Genomic DNA, 22,760 nt, shown 5'->3' with positions numbered 1-22,760 from the left:
GCTGAGAGCCAGGCAGGAGAAATACATCCACCCACTGGGGGCACTGCCCACTGTGGTCCTGGCACCAGCATAAGTCAGCTGCCTCTGGACCAGCTGAGCCAGGCTCGTGATGTCTTGGAACAGACCCTGCCTCCTGCCCACTAGAGATATGAAGCCCATCTGGGACCCTCATGGTGGTGAGGCCCCTCCCCTCAGTGTGAGGGCTTTGGCCTCAGTTTTCTCCCAGGGTTTCCTTCCAAGCAGGCAGGGCAGCCCAGAGACAGGAGAGCTCAGGAGCTGGGTCTGGTCTTGAAGGCAGGAATGGACACCAGGCCCCTCCTTATAGCTGTGGGGAGCACATCAAGCCTCTGGTCCAGGGGCAGGGGACTGCCCCCAGCCAAGAAGCTGGCAGAACCCACCTCCTCCTCCAGGTACCCACCCTCTACTTCAGGCTTTCCCTGAGGCTACTGGGGGAAAGAAGGGGGCCCACTTTCCAGCAATACCACTCCCCAACAGCTGGCCTCAAATTATTCCCCATCCTCTTAGGGAAGACTGTGGACTCCTCCTCCCCGATTACACCAAATGAGGACCATGCGCAGGCTTGGGTGCCCTGGTTCAGGGTCCATACAATGAGGCCAGTCAATTGAGCAGGCCCTGCCCAGCATAGCTCTGAGCCAGGAGCAGTTCTCAGATGCTGGGCTCCAAAAGTGCCTGCCTCCCTCACCCTCCCACCTTGGCCCACTTGGGAAGTCCACTGCCCTGGGCAGGTCCCGAACAGAGGCCTCAGATCATGGCTCAGGGCCAGGAATAGCACCAGTTAAGAATTATCATCAGCTCTGCCAGTGCCTAAGGGGTGGGGCTGTCAAGATTAGAAGCAGGGCTGCAGGGTGAATTGCAGGCATCTGAACCTCAAGGGAACTCCACCCCCATGACCTCCCAGGGAGGCAGAAGCACCCAGCAAGCCAATTTGTATGTTTTATTCCCACAAGGCAGCCAGGGGTGGGGTGCAGAGCTGCGAGCCAGGCCTGGCCGAGGGGCCTTCCTCCGGCAGAGGTGCACGCCGGGTTCTCGGGTCTGCCCCACCAGCAGGCTGGTTTTTAGACAGACTGTCATGAGTGCCGGGTGGAAGGCTCCGAGGGGCGCAGGCGGTGGGCTCAGATGTGGGGGTGCACACTTGTGGAGCTAAAGGTAGCAGGGCAGGTCCTTCTCTATGACCTGTGGGAGAGGCAGGGTCAGAACATCTCTTCCCAAGGCACCACCCCAGCAGGCTCCCTGGAGAGGCACCTACCTGGGGCTCTTCCATGGGACCATACCGCTTCACCACACAACCATTCTTGTCAATGAGGAACTGCCGAGACATGGGGTGTTAGCAGAAGAGTCCGCTGGGGGGACCCTGCAAGAGGGCTGGGGGCAAGCAAGCAGCCCCCACCTGCTGCCCCATTAGGGCCAGGCCTAGGGCCTCTTGGGATGGGGGCACTGAGCTAGCCTTGGACACAGTCCTGGCCTATTCTATCCCCCAAAACCCTTCCTTACCTTGGTGAAGTTCCATTTGATGGCACTAAAAAAAAAGCAAGAATTCATGAGGAAACCCCATGGCAACTACAGCGCCCCCCTCAGCCCCTGGGGAACCATCCTGCCCTGCCCTCTCCTCCCCCCACTTACTTTCCCAGGATGCCCCTCCCCTTGGGCTGGGCTTTCATCCACTTCCACAGAGGGTGGGCATCATCTCCGTTCACACAGATCTTGCTATACATATCGAATTTGACATTATAGCCGGCAGCGAACTCTTTGATCTCGGCATTAGTCCCTGGCTCCTGTGGCAAGCAAAGAAAGGTACTGGGGTCACTGTGGGGGGGAAGCGGGGAGCGTGTACCCCATTTTAGTCCTCCCTTCCACGGGCAGACCTTCTCCCCACGCCCGCACAACAGGGACACTGGGGCCACGCACCTGCCTCCCGAACTGGTTGCAAGGGAAAGCCAGGATCCGTAAACCGCACTCAGCATATCGGGCGTGCAGGTCGACAAGCTGAGTGTAGTTTACGTCTGTTTTGCCTCATTGCGAGGCCACGTTGGTGACGATGCACACGAAGCCCCTGGAGGTGGGATGGGGTGGTCAGAGTTGCCAACCTTCCCTCTGCCTCCCCCACCAGGCAGGTAGGTACCCACCGGTACTTGTCCAGGTTAACCATGCGCCCGTCGATGTCCTTGGCTGAGAACTCGTGCATTGACTGAGCACAGCGCCAGTCGTCACGGGAGGCGCACTGCAAGACACAGACACGGGAGCGGCTGAGCGGATGGGGGACCTCGAGGCCCGAAGACCCCGGCCCACTCGTCCAGCCATGTCCCCACCGCAGGAGATCCCAGATGGATCCCTGCTGAGACAGACGGGGGAGGGGGGGGGCCTCAAAGGTGCATGCAACCTTCGCGGGGTGCATTTAACTGCAGACACCGAGGCCGAGGGAGGATTGGGGATCCCACCAGGTGCCCCGGCGGGCGGGGGACACCGCCAGCGTGTGTGGGGGCCCCCGCGCGCACCGGATCCTGATACTCGACACAACAGCCACTCTTCCAGGCCGCGGGCTGTACCTGCCCCCTACACTCAGGACAAAGCTCCTTCCGCCTGGGGCGCGTCCTCCTGCGATCGTAAGCTGGAGCCTTCCGCCGCCCGAGGGCGCGGCGCGGCCGCTGCCGCTGCCGCCGCCGCCTGCCGGGCAACCGGCGTCGCTGCCTGCAGCGACCCGGGGAGCCGGCGGCTGCGCGGCCCATGCCAACCTTTCGGACGCTCCAGTGCCCACCAAGTGCGGCATCCGGGGGACAAAGGGCCGGTAGCCAGGACTCCCGGCCGCCCATCTGTGACGCCACCGCGCAGTGTCCCGGGGCGTACAGGGCGGGGGAGGGGCGGTGACGCCCGGAGGCGCATAATCCCGGATTAACCAGCCCAAGGGGCTCCCCCACTTTCTGGGGGCCAGTGGCCGAGAAGCCCCCAGCTGTCCCGACGCAGCAGCCCCTGCGCGGCCCGAGGGTACCGACCGCTCAACCCTTCACATCTAGCCAAGACCCCCAGCCATGACCCTGTCTGTACCCCAGCCCGCGCGCTACCCACAGTCCCGACGGCCGTCCGCCTGCGCCGGCCAGCGAGTTCCCACCCAAGGTCACCATGGCCCTGCGCGCCACGATGGAGGCCGCGCGCCCGCCCCAACGGCCAGCCGGCCCAGCCGCCGGCACCGCACTCACCATGGTGCTGGCCACGCCGGGCACGGCAAGAGCACCACACAGAAGCGCTGGCTTCAGCAAGCGGCACAGGCGGCTGAAGCTCATCTCGGCGGCGGGGGCACCCCGGAGGCAGCGGCTCCTCCCCTCGCCGAGCCGACCAATGGACGCGCGCCGGCGCGTCTGGCCTCCCATCCTGAAGCCACGCCCACCAGCGCCCTCATTGGTCAGCCGCTAGGGCGCTGTGACGCGTGACAGCGACAGCCATTGGGAGGCTGGGGTGAGGGGTGTGTGGGGGCGGGGCCTGAGCGGGCTGCGGTTTTGTTGTTGTTTGTGACTGCGCATGCTCGCTGGCGGGTGGGCGGCCGCCTCCACGCAAGCGGCTCGTTGGTGGCCCGTTAACAGTTACCGGGTAGTTGACCACAGCGCCGCGGGGTGCCACACCACTTGACAAACTACTGGAAACCCGAAGGGAGGGGTTTTGAACTTGCAGAAAAATCGCTCCAGCTCATTTGAAACTGGGGGTTTTGTTTTTAATGTCAATAAAACCAAACTGGGGTCCAGACACCCGTTATCTTGGGACTGCGGGAGGCGCCTCGGCCCCATCTGGGCGCCCAGCGAGGGCCTGGGAACCTAGAGGCGGGTGTCGCGGCCAGAGTCGTCCACTGCTGCAGTGTCCGCCAGCGGGGCGTGGGGGAGCATCACGGTCCTTTAGCCACTTACATAAGTCACACCAGAGCCCTGGCGGAGAGGGGCGGGAGGCGGGGTCATTAAAACAGGCTCCGTGGGATCCCGCCCCCCCACCCAGGGAGAACACGCGGGGGTGCCCAGGTGTGTGCTTGCAAGGAAAACAACCCCAGAGCGACGTCTCCACTCCTAACATTACAGGCGGTGCGTGCACAGCTCACAGTACGGGAGGCCCCCACCTCTGGGCTCAGGCACTTGGTCACAAGGGCAGAAAAACGACCCACCTCATTCTTGGGACCTGAGTCATGGAATTCCACTGCAGGCCTGGCTGCCCCATCCCCCAGCCACGACTGGAGCTTGACCCTGGGACTGCAGAGTGGTTGCAGCATTTTTGTGCTTTGTCAACTTCTTATCCCTTTGTTGGACCCTCCCATGATCATTTCTGCAGAATCCAGGGCAGGGGACAGGATTCTTGGGGCTGAATTCATTTGGGAGAACCATTGAGCCCCCTCCCTCTGCCCCTGACCCAGGCCTGTCAGAGGGTAGAGCAGGGAGCTTATGGGTTGGAGTTGGGAGGTAAAGGCAGTAGAGGGAGAATGTTCCCCTGCCCCCTGCCGGGTTGCTACATGGCCCCTTCTTGCACAATGGTCTTCATCATGGCTTCTTCCCTCCAGCCGGGCCTCCATAGTTCTGGGAGTCACCCCAGGGGGTGGGGGCATTGTTTCAGCGGCGCCTCCTCACTTCTCAGGAAACCCCCCTCAGTTCCTCCCCTTGGCAGCACTGGGTATCCCAGACAGTCTGTCCTTAGGAAGACGCAGCTGTTTCCACTTTTGTTTAAGTTGGGATCCATTGTTATTTGCTGTTACCCATTTCAGAGTTGCCAGAAAAACAGCACAGGGTGAGGCCCCAGGGAGTACACCAAGGATAAGAGATGGAGGGTGGGGGCTTCACGCCATTCCTGACTTCCTCCCAGATACATAGGAGATAGGAACAGGGGAGGAGACAAGCCTGTGGGGCCCAGCTGTCTGTGGGGAAAGTGCACCCCAGGCTCTGGGAGGGGTTTGCCTTTGAGGTTTCACAGCTTTTGCCAAAGGGACCCCATTTTATAGATGGAATTCATGGGGTCTTGGGGTAGTCTCGAGGCTTCAGAGAGGATCCCCTGTGGCGGCTGAAGTCCCTCGTAAGGAAGGTGAGTTGCCCACTGGCCAGAGGGCCTTTCCAGGGTGGCAACCAGTTCCAGGAAGGACTCGATCCCCAGTGTGGGGCATGCAGGAGGCAGCCGGTCAATGATTCTCTCTCATCGTTGATGTTTCTACCTCTCTCCCCTCTCTCTTCCTCTCTGAAATCAATAAAAAAAATTTATATAAAAAAGAAACCCTGCCAAAACCGGTTTGTCTCAGTGGATAGAGCGTCGGCCTGTGTACTGAAGGGTCCCAGGTTCGATTCCGGTCAAGGGCATGTACCTTGGTTGTGGGCACATTCCCAGTGGGAGATGTGCAGGAGGCAGCTGATCGATGTTTCTCTCTCATCGATATTTCTGGCTCTCTATCTCTCTCCCTTCCTCTCTGTAAAGAAATCAATAAAATATATTTATATAAAAAAAAAGAAACCCTGTCCCCATTAGCAGTCACTCCCCATTATCATTAACAACCATTAACCCATGTCCTGTCTGTGGATTTGCCTGTGTATGGTTAATGAGAACATGGGCCCTTCCCCCTCCCACCCTTAGGAAATAAAGTGAAGGCTATCAGTCAGCGGACTGTGAGACCTTGTGTTATAGGCACCGCTCACAGACCAGAGTGGTCTTATCAAACAGCACCTTGAGACAGGAGAGAGCTGTCCCACCCTGGTTCTTGTCTTCTCATATAAATTAATTTAAATGAGAGACCCTGATTGTGTTGTGATAAAACCAATTTATTAAGGTAATCAAATTTATTAAAGAAGCAAGGCAGCCCTAACTGGTTTGGCTCAGTGGATAGAGCAGCGGTTCTCAACCTGTGGGTCATGACCCCTTTGGTGGTCGAACGACCCTTTCACAGGGGTCGCCTAAGACCATCCCGCATATCAGATATTTACATTACGATTCATAACAGTAGCAACATTACAGTTACGAAGTAGCAACGAAAATAATTTTATGGTTGGGTCACAACATGAGGAACTGTATTTAAAGGGCCAGAAGGTTGAGAACCACTGGGATAGAGCGTCGCCTGCGGACTGAAGGGTCCCAGGTTCGATTCTGGTTAAGGACATGTACCTTGGTTGCGGGCACCTCCGCAGTAGGGAGTGTGCAGGAAGCAGCTGATCGATGTTTCTCTCTCATCGATGTTTCTAACTCTCTCTCCCTCTCCCTTCCTCTCTGTAAAAAATCAATAAAATATATTTTTTTTTAAAAAGCAAGGCAAGCAAATCTATCATCCGACATAACACGCACGAATGGGCTCTCAACTAATCTGAAGAGCAAGTTGGTTGGGGGTTTGAGGCATTATATACCCTCTTGTCTATAGGTTTAAAAACTCCTCTGCTGAGCCTGGCTGGTGTGGCTCAGTTGGTTGAGCACTGTCCTATGCACCAAGAGGTGGTTCGAATCCCAATAGGAGGTCACCCGGGTTGTGGGCTTGATCCCCAGTAGGGGCGTGCAGGAGGCAGCCGATCCATGTTTCTCTCACATTGATGTTCTTCTCTCTCTCCCTCTCCCTTCCACTCTCTCTAAAATCAAAAACATTTTTTAAAAGTCCCCTGCTGTGTATTTTGGTACAGATTAATTCTCCAGGTCCCTTTTTACTTTGTTGTGGCCTTCCCAGAAATCATGAGAAGCACCTGGCATTTTTATCTTGTTAAGCCTTGAGACTGCTGGGTTCTCTGCCTAGGCACAGTGGTTCTCAACCTTCTGGCCCTTGAAATACAGTTCCTCATGTTGTGACCCAACCATAAAATTATTTTCGTTGCTACTTCATAACTGTAATGTTGCTACTGTTATGAATCGTAATGTAAATATCTGATATGCAGGATGGTCTTAGGCGACCCCAGTGAAAGGGTCGTTCGACTGCCAAAGGGGTCGTGACCCACAGGCTGAGAACCGCTGGCTAGGGAGTTAAAAAAAAAAACTAAACAAAAAACTGCCCTTTTTCCTTTTCCCTTCCTCAAACAGCTGATTCCTTTGTTTAGTGGGTGAAAAAGACTTCCCCGTCTCTCCCCCTTTCCTGCATTCTCTCCTTGGGGAGGCTTTTATTTTTTTTATTTTTATTTTTTTAAATCTTTATTGTTCAGATTATTACATTTGTTCCTCTTTTTTCCCCCCATAACTCCCCTCCTTCCAGCTCCTACCCCACCCTCCACCCTCACTCCCCACCCGCTGAGTTCATCCATAGGTGCATGATTTTTGTCCAGTCACTTCCCGCATCTCCCACACCCCTTTTCCCCTAAGAATAGTCAGTCCATTCCCTTTCTATGTCCCTGATTCATTATAATCACCAGTTCATTCTGTACATCAGGTTATTTATTCACTTGATTCTTAGATTCATTTGTTGATAGATGCATATTTGTTGTTCCTAATTTGTATCTTTACCTTTTTCTTCTTCTTCCTCTTCTTAAAGGATACCTTTCAGCATTTCATATAATACTGGTTTGGCGGTGATGAACTCCTTTAGTTTTTCCTTATCTGTGAAGCTCTTTATCTGACCTTCAATTCTGAATGATAGCTTTGCTGGATAAAGTAATCTTGGTTGTAGGTTCTTGGTATTCAGCACTTTGAATATTTCTTGCCATTCCCTTCTGGCCTGCAAAGTTTCTGTTGAGAAATCAGCTGACAGTCGTATGGGTATTCCCTTGTAGGTAATTGAGCCTCTTTCTCTTGCTGCTTTTAAGATTTTCTCTTTGTCTTTTGCTCTTGGCATTTTAATGATGATGTGTCTTGGTGTGGTCCTCTTTGGATTCCTTTTGTTTGGGGTTCTCTGTGCTTCTTGGACCTGTAAGTCCATTTCTTTCTCCAGGTGGGGGAAGTTTTCTGCCATTATTTCTTGAAATAGGTTTTCAATATCTTGCTGTCTCTCATCTTCTGGCACTCCAATAATTCTGATATTAGACCGCTTAAAGCTGTCCCAGAGGCTCCTTACACTATCTTCACACTTTCGGATTCTTTTTTCATGCTTTTCCAATTGGGTGTTTTTTGTCGAATCTTTGGTTTGATTCTTGTGCTCCTCTGGTCTGCTATTGGGTATAATATTCTTTATTTCAGTCCGTGTATGCTTACTTTCTAATTTCTTTATCGTAGCATCGAGGGTCTCATTAGTTTTCGTGAGGCTCTGCACAAATTTATGGCAAGCCCTCAAAATTGCGATTCTTAGCTCCATATCTTCCATTTCTGTCATGTTTTTTTGTCTCCGCATCTTATATGCTTTCTTGGTGCCCCCCCTTGTGGTCTCTGTGCGCAGTCTTGTTCTATCCAAGCCTTAATTGTTGTAGTTAACACTAGAGGGATTTGACCACCAGGCCGACTGGCTGTAGGAATCAGCTGTGGAAAACGTCTGTCTTCTGGGGAGGCGCTAATCCAGCCTTTGCCTGAGGCGGTCGGCAAATGGTTGTGCGCAGGGCCTGGGCGGGGCGGGCTCAACAGGGCGGGGGGAGGGAGCAGCTATGGCCGCTCTCAGTCCGTCCTCAGGGGCTCTGCCTCTCTGTCCCAACAACTGCTGCAAACCTCGGAGGGGCCGTAGCCAGACAGTCCCGCTTCTCCCGTTTGAGTCTGGGTCCCTAGAGACTCGCCCGGATCTGTAGCCCAGAGTCTGAGACTCGCTCCTGATTGAAAACGACAATCGCGCCCTCAGCCGCCAGCCCGCTTTGCGCGCACCCTCACCACCGCACCGCCGTACCTTTAAATTTTCCACACTGCGCCTCCGCTGAGCGTCGGAATGCTGTTGTTTTTGCTTCTAGTTGAAGAGACTCTCCTCAGCCAGCCTTCCCGTGGTTCTGGTTGATGTCCGCTCCGACTTTTAGTTGTATTTTTGAAGTGGTTGTCCACGGCGGCAGTCTCCGGTGTTTACCTATGCCGCCATCTTCCCGGTCTCCCTCCTTGGGGAGGCTTTTAACCATTTCTCTCCTGTACTTGGCTGGGGAAGATAATGGCTTGTTATTTACAAGCTGGCTGCAAATTGCCCACACTGTTTGGCCTTGTTTTAACTTTCTTGTCTCAGTTTCCCTATTCCTCTTGCCATGGAATTTTCCTAGCTTTTCACTGCCCTGTAACACTTGTGAGCCTGGCTAGCTCCTCAGTCAAGAACACATTGTTTTGGTCTCACACAGCCGTTTACACGTTCCCCTCCTCCTGCCTGTCCTGTTTTTCTGTTTTCTGTCCTCTATAAAAACCTTGTATTTGGAAAGTCTGGGTGTCATGCAAAACAATAGCACCAGGGCCCCCTGGTTCAGCCAGGCCTCAGGCCGGATGGGGCTTCGTGGTTCAACTTCACCGGTAGCAGCCTAGAAGTCCTAATAAACCTATGTCTTTCACAGCCAGTCTCTGGGTTATTTCTTTGGAATCCAAGAACAATATGCTGAGGTTTCCTGGGACATCACACTTCGTATAACAACCTGTTCTGGACATCTATATATATAAAACACAAATATGCAAATAGACGGAACAGCAAAACAACCAAACAACTGGTCGCCATGACATGCGATGACCACCAGGGGACGCGCGTGGAACATGGCGAGCGTCAGCCGCAGCAGGATGGTGGAGCAGGTGAGCGGGGGCGCCAGACCAAGGTGGGGCGCCAGTCACTGTCATGGGGTGAGCCTCTGGTGGATACTGAAAATTCTTTGCTCCTGTGCTCTGTGGTCCCACCTGGCACTTGCACCTGCTGCCAGCACCGGCCCCAATTACCCCTCAGGGCTTCTCCACCTCCCCCTGCTCCTGAGGGGTGACTGGGGCAGCAGCCGCTGCTCACACCCACTGCTGGCGCTGGCCCCAATGGCTTCGCGCCCGTCAGCAGGTGCAAGCGGGGCTGGCGCCACCCAACAGCATGTGGGAGCGGAGGCAGCAGGAGCCGGGCTGGCAACAGAGAGAGGATCAAGCCACGCAGGAAGAGGGGCTGGGTGGGGGAGTGGAGAATGGGCCAAGACCCGCCCCTGTGCTGACCGCAGCCTCGCAGCCCACAGTTCCTTTCAAGGTGCACAAATTCTTCCACAAATTCGTGCACTGGGCCCCTAGCTTTACATAAATGGAATCACACACTCTGTTGCCTCTTGTATCTGGCTTCTCTCATTGAGTGTCATGCTTTCAAATTTCATTCATGTTGTAGCAAGTGTCAGTGCTTCACTCCTTTTCATGGCTGAGGAACATTCCAGTGTGTGGATGGACCACTTTCTTTATTCATCCCTTGATATACATTTGGGTTGTTTTCACCTGTTGGCTTTGTAATGCTGTACAAGTTTTTGTGTGGGCATCTTTTCACTTCTCCTAATGTTAAGGGCAGAAATAGAATAGTGGGGACTGTTAGGTCCCCCAAGGAGGAGCACACGAGGCCAAAATGGTGAGGAATGACAAATTTATCCAATCATCCGCACACCAGGTGGCTGAGCCCCAAACGGCTCCAGCATCCTGTGACAGGAATCAGTGGTTTTTAAAGGACTTTTGGCTGGCTTTTTCTGGGCGGAGAATTCTCTGTGCAGGTCCAGAGGGGAGAGATAATGGAATGTGGTCTCAGCAAAAAGGAATGTCCATAGTGAAATGGCCTAAAGGTAGATTCCCAGGGGACGGGGTATCAATTCAATTATTTGGTCAGACCTCACAGGGACTAGCTATAATTATAAATTATAAGAAATATTAATCATGCTCTGTTAACCGTGATTGTTCTGATTAGAGAAAGCACATTCTACCTGGCTGAGAGCTATATGCCCCGGGAAATAGAAATTAACCTAGGAATGCAGTCAGTCCCGTTCTCCTTTTCCAAGAACTGCCTGTCATCACAGAAAGATTAACAGCCTTGTTGCTGAAACAATGTGGCCCAGGAGGCACCTGCCCTTTGCCCGCCCTTTGGACCCCAGCCCAGGTGGCCTGTAACCTAGTCACCATTATACCTTGCCTACTTCCCCAAGCCTGTAATACCTATACTTTCCCATGTAATCTTTGTCCTCCTACCCAATATAAGTGGCTGGCTTATGGGAAGGAGTAGAGCAGATTTTTGTGGATGACCTGCTGCTCTCACATACTGCTGACATTTTTGGAATAAATGCTCATGTATGATTCAACCCTGTCTCTGTTTAACTGGCTCAAATAGAGACAGGCAGCTCAGACCCATTGTATGTCCCGTTTCACTTGTGCACCTAGGAGTAAAAATGCTGGGTCACGTGGTAACTCTGAGGCGCTCCCCCATTTTACATGCCCACCCATGAGTGTGTGGGTGGGGGCCTGATCTCTGGGCTGCAGGTTCTACTAGGTGGCACAGCATGGTGAGGGGTGTGAAGGAACAGGTTGCTACTCTGAGTCCTGGTGCTGAGGCCACTTGATTCTGAGTCGTCAGCACTGTGGTGTGGCTCTGCCAGCCTCTCTGGTGCCCTGAGGCCTCCCTGCCCTTGTGAGCCCTTTTTCCTATTAAAACCCACCCTGACCTTTTCACTTTCCAACTTTTTCCCCCCTGTTCCCCTTTGCATCTAGCCACATCCCCAATTCCTTTCCTCCTGCAAACCTGCCCCATCCAGGCATTCAGTTCATCTGTTCCTTGGATCTGTTCTCCTCATGGTCATGAACAACACCCACTTAGCTAACCTCTGCCCAATCCTCAGGCCTGTTCAGACTCATTGTTTGGTGGCTTTGATGGCTGCTCCCTATTCCTCCTCCAGACACCTTTTCACCTGGTTCCAGAACACCTGGCCACCTCTCGCTGCCCTTATTCTATGTAAGAGAACTTACATAACATTAGTGTCAGGCGCTGAGTCATTAGCAGGTCACCCTAGGAAGTGGGTGCTGCTTGTGGCACGGGGGAGGGAGGCAATGAGGCACAGAGAGGTTAAAGGTTAAATAATGTGTGCCGTGGGTCACATAGCCAAGATTGGAGCCCGTGCAGCCGGTCCAGGGTCTGTGCACACTTCTGCCTTCTACAGCTCCCTTTCCTCCTCCTGGCCTCTGGTCTGGATCTGCTCAGTGAACTCATTCAGGCTCCCAACTCCAACCTCCACCCTGTGCCCATCGTGCCCACGTGTCTGTCTCCACTTGAACCTCACATTGAATTCCAGACTCAGATTCTCCCCATTTCCTCAATGTCTCCCCTTGGGGTCTCACCAGAGCCCCCTAAGCTCTGCACAGCGAAGAGTCCTTCCCTATCTGCCCACTGAGTCTTTCCATCCCAGTCAGGGCAGCTCTATTTTCCCCCATTTCCACGTCCTGTCCTGCAAATCCTGTGGGTGCTTCCTTCAGGACACCTGGATCCGGACCACTGCTCCCCACTCTCCGGTTAGGACATCCTCCCCAGCCCCTTCCCTGGTCTCCCTGAATATAAAACCCAAATGTTTCAATTCAATCAACAAGGCCTCCCAGATTTGACCACTCCACCCTCTGACCTCCTCTCCTACCCTGCCTCCACAGGCCTCCTGCTGCCAACCAGGCAAGATGCAACTGCAGAGCCTTGGTACAGACTGTTCCCTCGGCCTGATGACGCCCTCCTCAGACAGCCACACCCGCCTCCCGCCCCTCCCTTGGGCCTTTGCTGGAACTGCTCCTCCCCTTCCCTAACCTCCTGTCTGATACTGCAAACCCCCCACTTCCCATAGCCGGCCTGCTCTTCTTACAAAGCATTGTCACCTTCTCACATTATTGTCTGATATGTTCACCGTGTCTATCCTGTCTCTTCTTGGAACCTAAGGGGGTGCTTGCCCTGTGGTTGTTCAGTAAATATCTGAATAAATGTGTCACTGAATGAGAAGTTACCGATGCCTCCAGACTGACAGGGGCTGGGCTGGGTGAGCCTCCTGTACGAACTCAGGGAGAGATCCAGGCAGAGACAGGACTGGAGCTCAGGGCTCAGGAAGGGGAGAGGACAGAGGTGGGAGACTGTCCTACGCAGGAGGACCGATGCCAACCTCCTCCCAAACATGGTTGTCCCTTTGGATTCTCAACTAACCCGCTCTCTCTCTTTGAAGTTTATGATTTTTTTAGAGAGAGAGGAAGGGGGGAGAGAGAGAAACATTGATTTATTGTTCCACTTATTTATGTATTCATTGATTCTTTTTTTTTTTTGCTAAATATGGTTGTCTTTATTTTATTTTTCCTTGCCCAGCCCTATCTAAACAAAATAAAACTACAGGATTGAAATTAACAACCCATTAAAATCAGCAGTAAGTTATGAAAATCATAAAGCTTTTTTAAAAGTAATTATGGGTAGTTAAATTATTTAAAGTATACAAAGTTCAAAGAGCCAGGGGTAAGGAGGTCTCCAAGAAGGCTTCCTGGGGTAAGAAAGAGGCGAGGCCAGGGAGAAAACTTGGGAATTTGAAGGACAAAGGGAACACATGACATCAAAGTGCAGGAATTTCACTTAAAATAACATTTCTGAAAATATTGATAAGAGCAACACTAGCACCTGCACAGTGGGACTGTGAGGAAGGAGAGTATTCATTGATTCTTGTATGTGCCCACGATCTTGGCTTATCTGAGACACTCTAACCAACTGATCAGCCCAGCCAGGGTCAGCTAACGCTCTTAAATGGGGACAGTTCATTACTTCCATTGTACAGATGGGAAAACTGAGGCTGGGACCATTAGGTTGCACATGGCCCAGAACCAATTGAGAGGAACCCCTACAGTTGAACGCACAGACAGTTATGGGGCGACTGCTACGCAGCCCCCCCGGGTCCTGAGAGGAGAGCAGACCTCTGGCTCGGTCTGGGCCTCAGTTTCCCCAGCCTCCGTCTCCTCACTTCAACTAGTTGGGATTCTAAACTGCCGCCCCGAGACGGGTGTTGAGGGGAAACTGGAACTCCAGAGCAGCAGCCAAAGCCACGCGAGAACTCCCAAAGCCACGCGAGAGCTTCCAAAGCGCGAGTGGGCGGTGCCATTCGCACTCCTCCGGCACAGCCAGCAGCCGCTCGGGCTGCCCTTGGCACTGCCTGTCCCAGAGGTCGTTGCATTCAGGCGTTCGCTGGCGACAGCCCTAAACGGAGAGGCTGAGGGGGCCTGAACGGGACTTCGCAGCAGCTCAGTCGGCACGGGTCCTGGCGGCGGGCACAGGCGCAGTGAGTGTGAACGGCGGTCGGCATGGATGACGAGGAGGAGACGTACCGGCTGTGGAAGATTCGCAAGACCATTATGCAGGTGAGAGCGCGCGGGGCTTGGCGAGCGCAGAGGGCGGGCCTCGGGGCCCAGTCGTGAGTCCGAGCGGGGCAGGGAGGCAGAAGCGGGAGGCTGGGGTCTCTCTACCCCGATGTTTGCTGCCTCTCGTGTCGCGGTGTTGTCCACGTAAAGAGTGCCGAAACCTGTAGAGAACTTTTAAGAGAGTTTATTTGAGCCCTGGCCGGGTGGGGCGTTGTCGTCCTGTACACCAAAAGGTTGCGGGTTCTAGTCCTGGTCAGGGCACTGACCTAGGTTGTGGGTTGATCTCGGTCCGGCGCTCGCGCTCTCCCCCCCCCCCCCCCCCCCCGCCCCAATACCCTTGGCCCAGCTGGTGTGGTCCAGTGATTGAGCCTCAACCGATGAACCAGGAGATCACGGTTGGATTCCCAGTCAGGGCACATGCCCAGGTTTCGGCTGGATCCCCCTTGCGGGGCGTGCAGGAAGCAGCTGATGGATGTGTCTTCATCAATGCTTCTTTTTCCTCCCTCTCCCTTTCTCTCTTTCTAAAAATCAATAAAAGCATATTTAAAAAGAATAATTATAAATAATAATAAAAAGTTTATTTGAAGCAAAAATAACGACTTGCTGGGAAAGAAGCAAGATCTCAAATACCCTGGAGAATAACGGTTTTGCAGTTTCTTTTTTTATTGATTAAGGTATTACATATGCGTCCTTCTCCCCCCATGGCCTCCCACCCCCCTGCAGTTTCTTTTATGCACTTGGAATGAAGGAAGGTGGGAGGAAGCCATGCAGGGACTGGATCACAGGGAGTTGACTGTAGTTGAAGGTGGTCACGCATATTTCAAAGGTGTGTTATCCTGGGCTCACAAGAACAAGGGACAGGGCTTGCTTAAGACAAAAGTAAACCTTTTTTTTTCTTTTTAAATATATTTTATTGATTTTTTTCAGAGAGGAAGGGAGAGAGATAGAGAGTTAGAAACATTGATGAGAGAGAAACATCGATCAGCTGCCTCCTGCACATTTTCCACTGGGGATGTGCCCGCAACCCAGGTACATGCCCTTGACCGGAATCGAACCTGGGACCTTTCAGTCCGCAGGCCGGCGCTCTGTCCACTGAGCCAAACCGGTTTCGGCCAAAAGTAAACCTTTTACTAAACAAGTTCTAGGTCTGGGACGTGACTGCCCACCATGACCTGCCCAGTTAGGGATTTATGATCAGGTTACCTTATGAGGTTACTCTCCATGGAACCCCTTTTTTGTCTATAGTCTCTTGGTTATTTCCTGGAAGGCTTCCACACTACCCCAGTGCATAAGACAGAATCACAGGATTACGGGACTGCAAGGAACCTGGGCCAGCTGTCTACCTGCCACCATCCAGTGCAGACATCTCTCTCTGACCTCTCTGTCTGGTGGCTACTTCAATGCTGTACCCACCAACTTTGTTACTCGGGATGGAGTGAAGCAGCAAGCTGGCTGAGCATCACTACACGCCATGTGCTTTACCCGCCTTATGGGAGGGGGGCCACTGTGATCCCCAGAAGCCCACCTCTGCCTTTGCACTCCCCTTGTAGGAATCCTGCCAGGTTTAAGGGTTTAAGGCTGGGCAGCCAAACCCAGCCCCTTCACTCGTTTACAAAGCTACCCCAAAGATAGGGACTGAAACAGCTGTGCTACAGGCCGGCAGTGTTGTGGGTCCTGAGAGAGAACCAGGCTGTGGGGACTTCACAGAGGAAAGGGAGTGTGGGGGGCCTCAGGCAGGCCAGGCTGAGTAGCAGCTCGAACCTCCCCTTTCTTTACATTTTTAAAAATATTTTTATTGATTTCAGAGTGGAAGGGAGAGGGATAGAGAGAAACATCAATGATGAGAGAGAATCATTGATTGCCTGCCTCCTGCACAAACACTACTGGGGGGATCAAGCCGGCAACCCGGGCATGTGCCCTTGGCCGGAATCGAACCTGGGACCCTTTAGTCCGCAGGCCGACGCTCTGTCCACTGAGCCAAACCAGCTAGGGCCCCTTTCTTTACTTGGATCTTCTTCCTGTCAGCCCACGAAGGAGCCCCAATTTCCGAGATGAGTCCTAGAACTCCTGGCCCTCAAGCTTTTGCCTGGTTTTCAAGTAAGGTCTGTCCAGGCAGCCTAGCAGTGCTCCTCCCACCTAACTGTCTTTTTCTGCCCCAGAACCCAGGGCCCCAACTCTAGGCTCAAATGGCTCCAACCCAAGTCCCAGTTCTGCAGCTGCTTCCCAATCCCAGCCTCTCACGGCCTCAGTTTTCAGGATAAAATGACAGCACCCTTGGCAGCTGATTAACTGGATTGGCACAATGGCTGTCTTGGGGTGTGCCCCGTATTTGTCTCTACCTGCTTCATCCCTCTTTTCTGGGTTCTTACACACACCTGCCACACTGAGCCCCAAACTCCCTGTATTGTCCTCACAGTGGCCTCGTTTGGCCCAAGCTCTTGCTGCCGTTCCTCCTCTCCCTTGGGGTCACCTGGCTCTTTCTGTCCACAGCTGTGCCATGACCGAGGCTACCTAGTGACTCAGGATGAGCTGGACCAGACACTAGAGGAGTTCAAGGCCCAGTTTGGGGACAAGCCAAGTGAAGGGCGGCCACGGCGCACGGACCTCACAGTGCTGGTGGCCCACAATGATGACCCCACTGACCAGATGTTTGTCTTTTTCCCAGGTGAGTGTCTTGCTGGTGCCTGAGGAGGTCACTGAGAGCCATTTGATGGCCTGTTTAGGATCCAGTGGGTAACATTCCCCTGCTTATAACATTCCAGCTTATAACATTGACCCAGAGGAGAGAGTTCCCCCTCACCTTACGTGCTGTGGGCGACGCCATTGATCTCTGACCCTTCTGAGTACCTTTTCCAGTTTCCTTCTTGGTCCCCTTCCCCATTCTCTATTCCTTGGCTTTTTTCTCTGACCATGATTATCATAGGCCTTCCAGGCGAGCCCCCAGCTCCTGACCTCAGACCCACTGTTTCCTCCTCTGTCCACCACCAGCCCAGCTTCCACTCTCAGCGCCTGTGTTCCCTGCAGCTCCTTCCTGCACCGATGCAGAGTTATTGCCTCATATTGCCTATCCCCCGCCTCACCACACCCTTTCCTCCTCACTCTGCCGCCTCAGTGTCCAGTCATTGTCCCTGGAGACTACACTCAGCTGCCTCCTCTTTCAGGATCCCCACTGAGCCCTGGGTTGAGCCAAGAGCCCACTGAGGGGTGTCCTGGGATCCCTGTGTTCCTCTCTTTTAGCACCTAACCCATTGAGGCAGCCTCGCTCTCAGGCCTGCAAAAGTTGGGGGACCAGGCTGTGTTCAGCACCTTGGTGTCAACTACATGCCTGGAATGAAGCGGGTGGGCAGAAAACATTTGCAGAGCAGAACCTGGTGACACTTTTTAAGATAAACGTCCCTGTGTATGAGATATGATTATTTGAAACCTTAATGCCTAAACACAGGCCTCCCACAGAGCCATCTCCAGACCTGTCAGGGATTAGCGTCTCCCTGGAGTAGGAGTTCTCCCTGCATTTCCTGGTGTTTGGTGACATGGAGGTGTCACTGCTCCTCTGGGACATGCTTCAAGACAGGGCTTAAGTTTCTGCCTGTATTGGTTTGCTGAGGCCGCCATAACAAAGCACTACAGATGAGTCCTAAAACAACTTCCAGCTCTGGGGGCTGGAAGTCCAAGATCAAGGTGTCTGCTGGGTTGGTTCCCCCTGACGCTTCTGTCCTTAGCACGTTAGACGGTGGCTCTCTCCTCCCTGTGTCCTCACAGGGTCCCTAATGTCTGTCTCAATCTCTTAGAAGGACACCAGTCAGATTGGATCAGGGTTCACATGACCTCATGTTACCTTAATTATCTCTTGGAAGGCCCCTTTATCAAACATAGTAGTTTAGTTACCTTCTGAGGTACTGGGGATTCGGACTCAAACCTGGGGATTTGGGAGGACTCAGCCCAGGATACTGCTCATCGGTGGAGTGATTTGCACTACAGGAGACAGAGGCCCAGCTAGGAGCCTCACATGAATCCTGGTGGCTAGGGTCCAGTGTTTCTCTGGTGACAAAGCCCCAGGCCCCTAATGCTACTGAAAAGGTAACGACTTGTACCGCTGGGGATGGGCGGTCTGTCTCCATGGCAGATCAGCCAACCTCATCTCACCTCTGGACACCCAGCCATGCACTTTGTGGGCTCCCAGATGAAACAAGCCACTTAGCTTGCGGGTTCTCAAACCTTGGAACCAGTGAGGCACCCAACTAAACCCAGATTTCAGACCCTACTTCAGACAGGGACCTCTGAAGTCCAGGGGCATAGGCACCTTTCAGCTGCTTGGTGACCTGGAGGCAGCCAGCTCTCTGTTCTACAAACTGAAAAACTGAGGCCTCAGAGATGCCACACATGCCTGGGAACAGGTGGGTAAGGCCCTGGCATTGTGGACCAGCATGCACTCTGTCCACAGAGGAACCCAAGGTGGGGATCAAGACCATCAAGGTGTACTGCCAACGCATGCAGGAGGAAAACATCACCCGAGCCCTCATCGTGGTGCAGCAGGGCATGACACCCTCCGCCAAGCAGGTGGGTGTCCCCACAGCATAGAGCCTGACCACTTCCCTTCCTGTTCTGTCCCGAGCCTCACTTTCCTATGGCACCTAAGAGGCCCCGCCGCTATCTTCACCCAGGGCACCCAATGCACCCTCGGCAGCACTTGCCTCTGGCCCCACGTTCTAATGTGGGAGCTCAGGGTCTGAGAAGGAGCTGCTGTCCTTTGTGGGCAGCATGGGGCATCCCCAGAGCAGGCCCAGCATCCCCCGTGTGTGGTTGGAGAGGCCTAAGTGGGATGGGAGGGGATGGGAGGAGCAGTGAGCACCCTCTTCCCTGAGCCTGTGGTCCTTGCCCAGAGTCCTTGCCATCTTGGTCCTCTCTTGGGGAGGGGCCTCCATGCCAGCTCAGGGACCAACCTCCTGGACTCATTTGACTGATAGAAACTCATTTCCTGACACCAGGCTGAGGTCTGGAGATGTGCCAAGGGCCAAGGCAGTGGGGAGAAACCCATGCATGCTATGGGAATGCCTAGCTTATGATGCCTGGCTTCTTGTTGAGGTACAAGATCAAACCCATTCAGCTTTCCCACCTGCCATGGCCTCTGAGGAAGAAATGAGCCAGTCTCCAGTCCTGTGCGGAGGGGGGGGGGGGGGGGCATGGCCATATCTGAGGATCTCTCTTCCAGTCCCTGGTCGACATGGCCCCCAAGTACATCCTGGAACAGTTTCTGCAGCAGGAGCTGCTCATCAACATCACGGAGCACGAGGTGGGGCCTAGGGAAGGTGGGGGGAGTTGGGTGGTAGGGAGTGGGGAGATGGTAAAGAAAGTAGAGCCAGGCTCTCAAAGTGTGGCCCCCAGGTCCAGAGCAGCAGCAGCAGCAGCATTGCCTGAGCCTTGCTGAGAGTGTGGGTTCCCATCCCACATTGCTGACCTGGGGGATGGGGATCCCAGGTTGTGTCCCAAGGTCCCTCTGCATGACAGTTGTGAGTAGGGTGTAGACTAGCTGAGAAGGACACTGTACCCCTTCCCCATGTGGGAGTGTGGGGCACAGCGGGGTCCTGGCCCTCTGGAGACACAGGTTCTGTTCTCTTGGCAGCTGGTCCCAGAGCATGTCGTCATGACCAAGGAGGAGGTGACGGAGCTGCTGGCCAGATAGTATCCTTTCTGGACCTCCCATCCTCTCCCCTCCCCAATCCTCTGGGCTTCTCCATCCCTTCCAGTCAGCCCTGCGTGGCTTTTTTCCTGACCAAGCTTCCCAGTAAACTCCGAGAAAACCAGCTGCCCAGGATCCAGGCTGGAGACCCCGTGGCACGCTACTTTGGGATAAAGCGAGGGCAGGTGAGAGACCACCCTTGCAGGAGAGCCCTACCCCCAGCCTTTTTCCTCTTGGGCAGGAGCCTCAGCACCCACCTCCCTCCCCCAGCTTTTTGAAGAATCAGGACTACCCCCAAGTCTCTCCTCCTGGTCGGGGTCCTGGTGCCACCTGCCATGCTGCTGCCCCACCAAACCCCACACACACCTGGGTCCCTGGGGAGGCCCTGCCCAGCTCTGCTCTCACTCTGATGCAGGTAGTGAAGATCATCCGGCCCAGCGAAACCGCAGGCAGATACATCACCTACCGGCTGGTACAGTAGCCATCCTACCACCTAGCAGGTGAGACAGATGCCACCCCAGCTGTGTGTGTGGGGGCTGGGGGCGGCTGTATACACTGGTGGTGCAGGAAGGACCCAAGTCTTTGCCTGAGTGGGCCCCATCTGTTACCTGCCCCACTAATGTTCTGACCCTGAGCCCTGAGCTCAGCCCCTTCTTTCCAGACCTGCTTTCCTCTTCGTTGCCCTAACCTCCTTCCAGGTTCCACCACAGCCTGTCACTATCCACTTCCTGTGGGGCCCAGGAGTGGCATCTGCCCCCTGGGTATGCCCAACCCACGTGATAGACTAATCATGTGATGGCCCTTTCTTCTCTCCTCCAGCCCCTGGGAGACAGACAAATGGACTGTAACCACCTTATCCAGGCAGTTGGCCTGCTTGCCCTGCTGTGATCTGCTCAACCCTGGAAACCTACCTGCTGCTTCTCTGGAACCCAAGGCGGGCTGTGTGCTTGCCCTCCTGGGCTGAGGGCCCTTGTGGCCTCACATGGACACTGAGCCCCACCTGGGATCCTGTGCAAGTGGTTCCTCAAGAGGACAGGATGCTGAGGAGAGGCCAGTGAGCCAGCCAGCAACCAAGATAGTCCTAGGTTCTTGCCTGTCCCCCGAGGCACTCCAAGCTGACTCCCCACAAATGGGACCTGGGTCCAAGTCTCCGGGTAAGCCCCCACTTCCAGCTTCCCTCCTCCATGCTCCTCACAGTGGCCCTATCCCTGACCTGTTGAGGACTCTGAGGTCAGCAGGCAGGGAGATTAAAATACCTCTGGATTTGAGTTGGTATTGAAGCTGGGTGTTTTTAAATTAAAGGTGTTTTGAGTAAACAGTTTCACTTGTCTAAAAAAACAAGGTGGGAGGATAGGTTTGTTGTGGCTTCAAGACAGAGTCTCTATGACCCCTCCCTGCTCCCCACCTGCAAACTGCCACAGCCATACCTGGCTTTCTGCCCAGTGTTCACAATGCAAAGGTGCATCTGTCCTCTCCCTTCACCCAAAAGGCAAGATTAATGTCCGGTGCTCACTTGCAGCTGTGCTCCCTTATGCTTTTCTTGTCTAGAAGTTTGGGGTCCAACAAGCTTCTCTCCCGCCTAGAGTGTCTGGTTCCAGAAGACACAGTCCCCCCAAGTTAAAAGAAATTATGTATATTCTTTAATAACTTTATTGAGACATAATCACCATACAATTCACCCATTTACAGTATATAGTTTAGTGATTTTTAGTGTGTTCCCAGCTGTGCACACATTACCACCAGTTCTGGAACATTACATCATCCCCAAAAGCAACCCCAACTCCAACAACCACCTCCTGTTCCCCACTTCACTTCCACTGTCACTTTGGTTGGCTATATAGGTTACTTTTTTATTTTAAATTGAATTTATTGGGGTGACAATGGTACCCGCCTTGGCCTGGCGCCACCCGCTCACCTCCACCATCCCGTTGTGGTCCCACTCTTTTCGGGGCCCATCGGGGCCAGCAGCACCTCCACTGTCGCCTGCTGCCAGCACCTAGTCACCAACACCCGCCGTGTTCCGCACCGCCCCCTGGTGGTCAGCACACATCATAGTGAGCTGATGAACTCCAGGTCGAGCAATTTGCATATTAGGCTTTTATTATAAAAGACTAGAGGCCCGGTGAATGAAATTGGTGTAAGGGGTCATAGCAGTCCCTCAGCCCTGAATGTGTATTCAGGTCTTTGCCTTTAGTTTAGTTGGCTTGTTTGTGTTTTTATTATCCTCTCACAATCTGGGACCCCTCTGGGGATGTTGGGCCTAAACTAGCAGTTGGACATCCCTCACAATCCAGGATGCTGCATGCACCAGTGGCCATACTTTTTGTTTAATTTATTTATTTATTTTTTATTTTATTTTATTTATTTATTTATTTATTTTATTACATTTTTATTGTTCAGATTACATTTGTTCCTCTTCCCCCCCCCATAACTCCCCTCCTTCCAGTTCCCGCCCCACCCTCTGCCCTCGCTCCCCACCCACCTTTTTGTTTAATTTAAAAATATATATATTTTATTGATTTTTTTTTTATAGAGAGGAAGGGAGAGGGATAGAGAGTTAGAAACATCGATGAGAGAGAAACATTGATCAGCTGCCTCCTGCACACACCCCACTGGGGATGTGCCCGCAACCAAGGTACATGCCCTTGACCGGAATTGAACCTGGGACCTTTCAGTCCGCAGGCCGATGCTCTATCCACTGAGCCAAACTGGTTAGGACAACCATACTTTTCATATAGGTGAAAGGCATCTTGCTGTTGTATGGGCAGCTACATTTTTTTGCCCTGATTATAAAAAGTAGTACATAACATGATTCTTCTGAGGCAGTAATATCATTTTCCCCATCTTATGGGTGGAAAAACTGAAGCAGAGAGAAGTTAAGTAGTTGGCTTTCTCACACAGTTATAAGTGT

At 53.4% G+C, this 22,760-nt stretch overlaps 2 protein-coding genes across 2 annotated transcripts; one reads left to right on the top strand and one right to left on the bottom strand.

Moving 5' to 3' along the window:
* Positions 1-941: 941 nt before the first annotated feature.
* GPX4 (glutathione peroxidase 4) lies at positions 942-3,331 on the bottom strand. The gene is made up of 7 exons (XM_070415642.1): positions 3,213-3,331; positions 2,145-2,239; positions 1,927-2,071; positions 1,642-1,793; positions 1,513-1,537; positions 1,268-1,327; positions 942-1,194 (listed from the first exon to the last, which is right to left on the bottom strand). The coding sequence occupies exons 1-7, from the start codon at positions 3,294-3,296 to the stop codon at positions 1,162-1,164; spliced, it is 594 nt and encodes a 197-aa protein (XP_070271743.1). The 5' UTR covers positions 3,297-3,331; the 3' UTR covers positions 942-1,161.
* A 10,651-nt stretch (positions 3,332-13,982) lies between these two features.
* Positions 13,983-21,165, top strand: POLR2E (RNA polymerase II, I and III subunit E). The gene is made up of 8 exons (XM_070415638.1): positions 13,983-14,172; positions 16,663-16,837; positions 18,614-18,729; positions 19,382-19,462; positions 19,793-19,851; positions 19,956-20,034; positions 20,265-20,349; positions 20,669-21,165. Exons 1-7 carry the CDS (start codon positions 14,116-14,118, stop codon positions 20,328-20,330), a joined length of 633 nt encoding a protein of 210 aa, XP_070271739.1. The 5' UTR covers positions 13,983-14,115; the 3' UTR covers positions 20,331-20,349; positions 20,669-21,165.
* The last annotated feature ends 1,595 nt before the right edge of the window (positions 21,166-22,760 follow it).

Source organism: Myotis yumanensis, unplaced genomic scaffold, assembly GCF_028538775.1.
Source record: "Myotis yumanensis isolate MYYU_CA2020_CCGP unplaced genomic scaffold, mMyoYum1.0.hap1 SCAF_5, whole genome shotgun sequence".
NCBI classification, from domain to species: Eukaryota; Metazoa; Chordata; class Mammalia; order Chiroptera; family Vespertilionidae; genus Myotis; species Myotis yumanensis.
The sequence above is the reverse complement of the archived record's forward strand: the minus strand, read 5'-3'. Positions and strand labels throughout refer to the sequence as shown.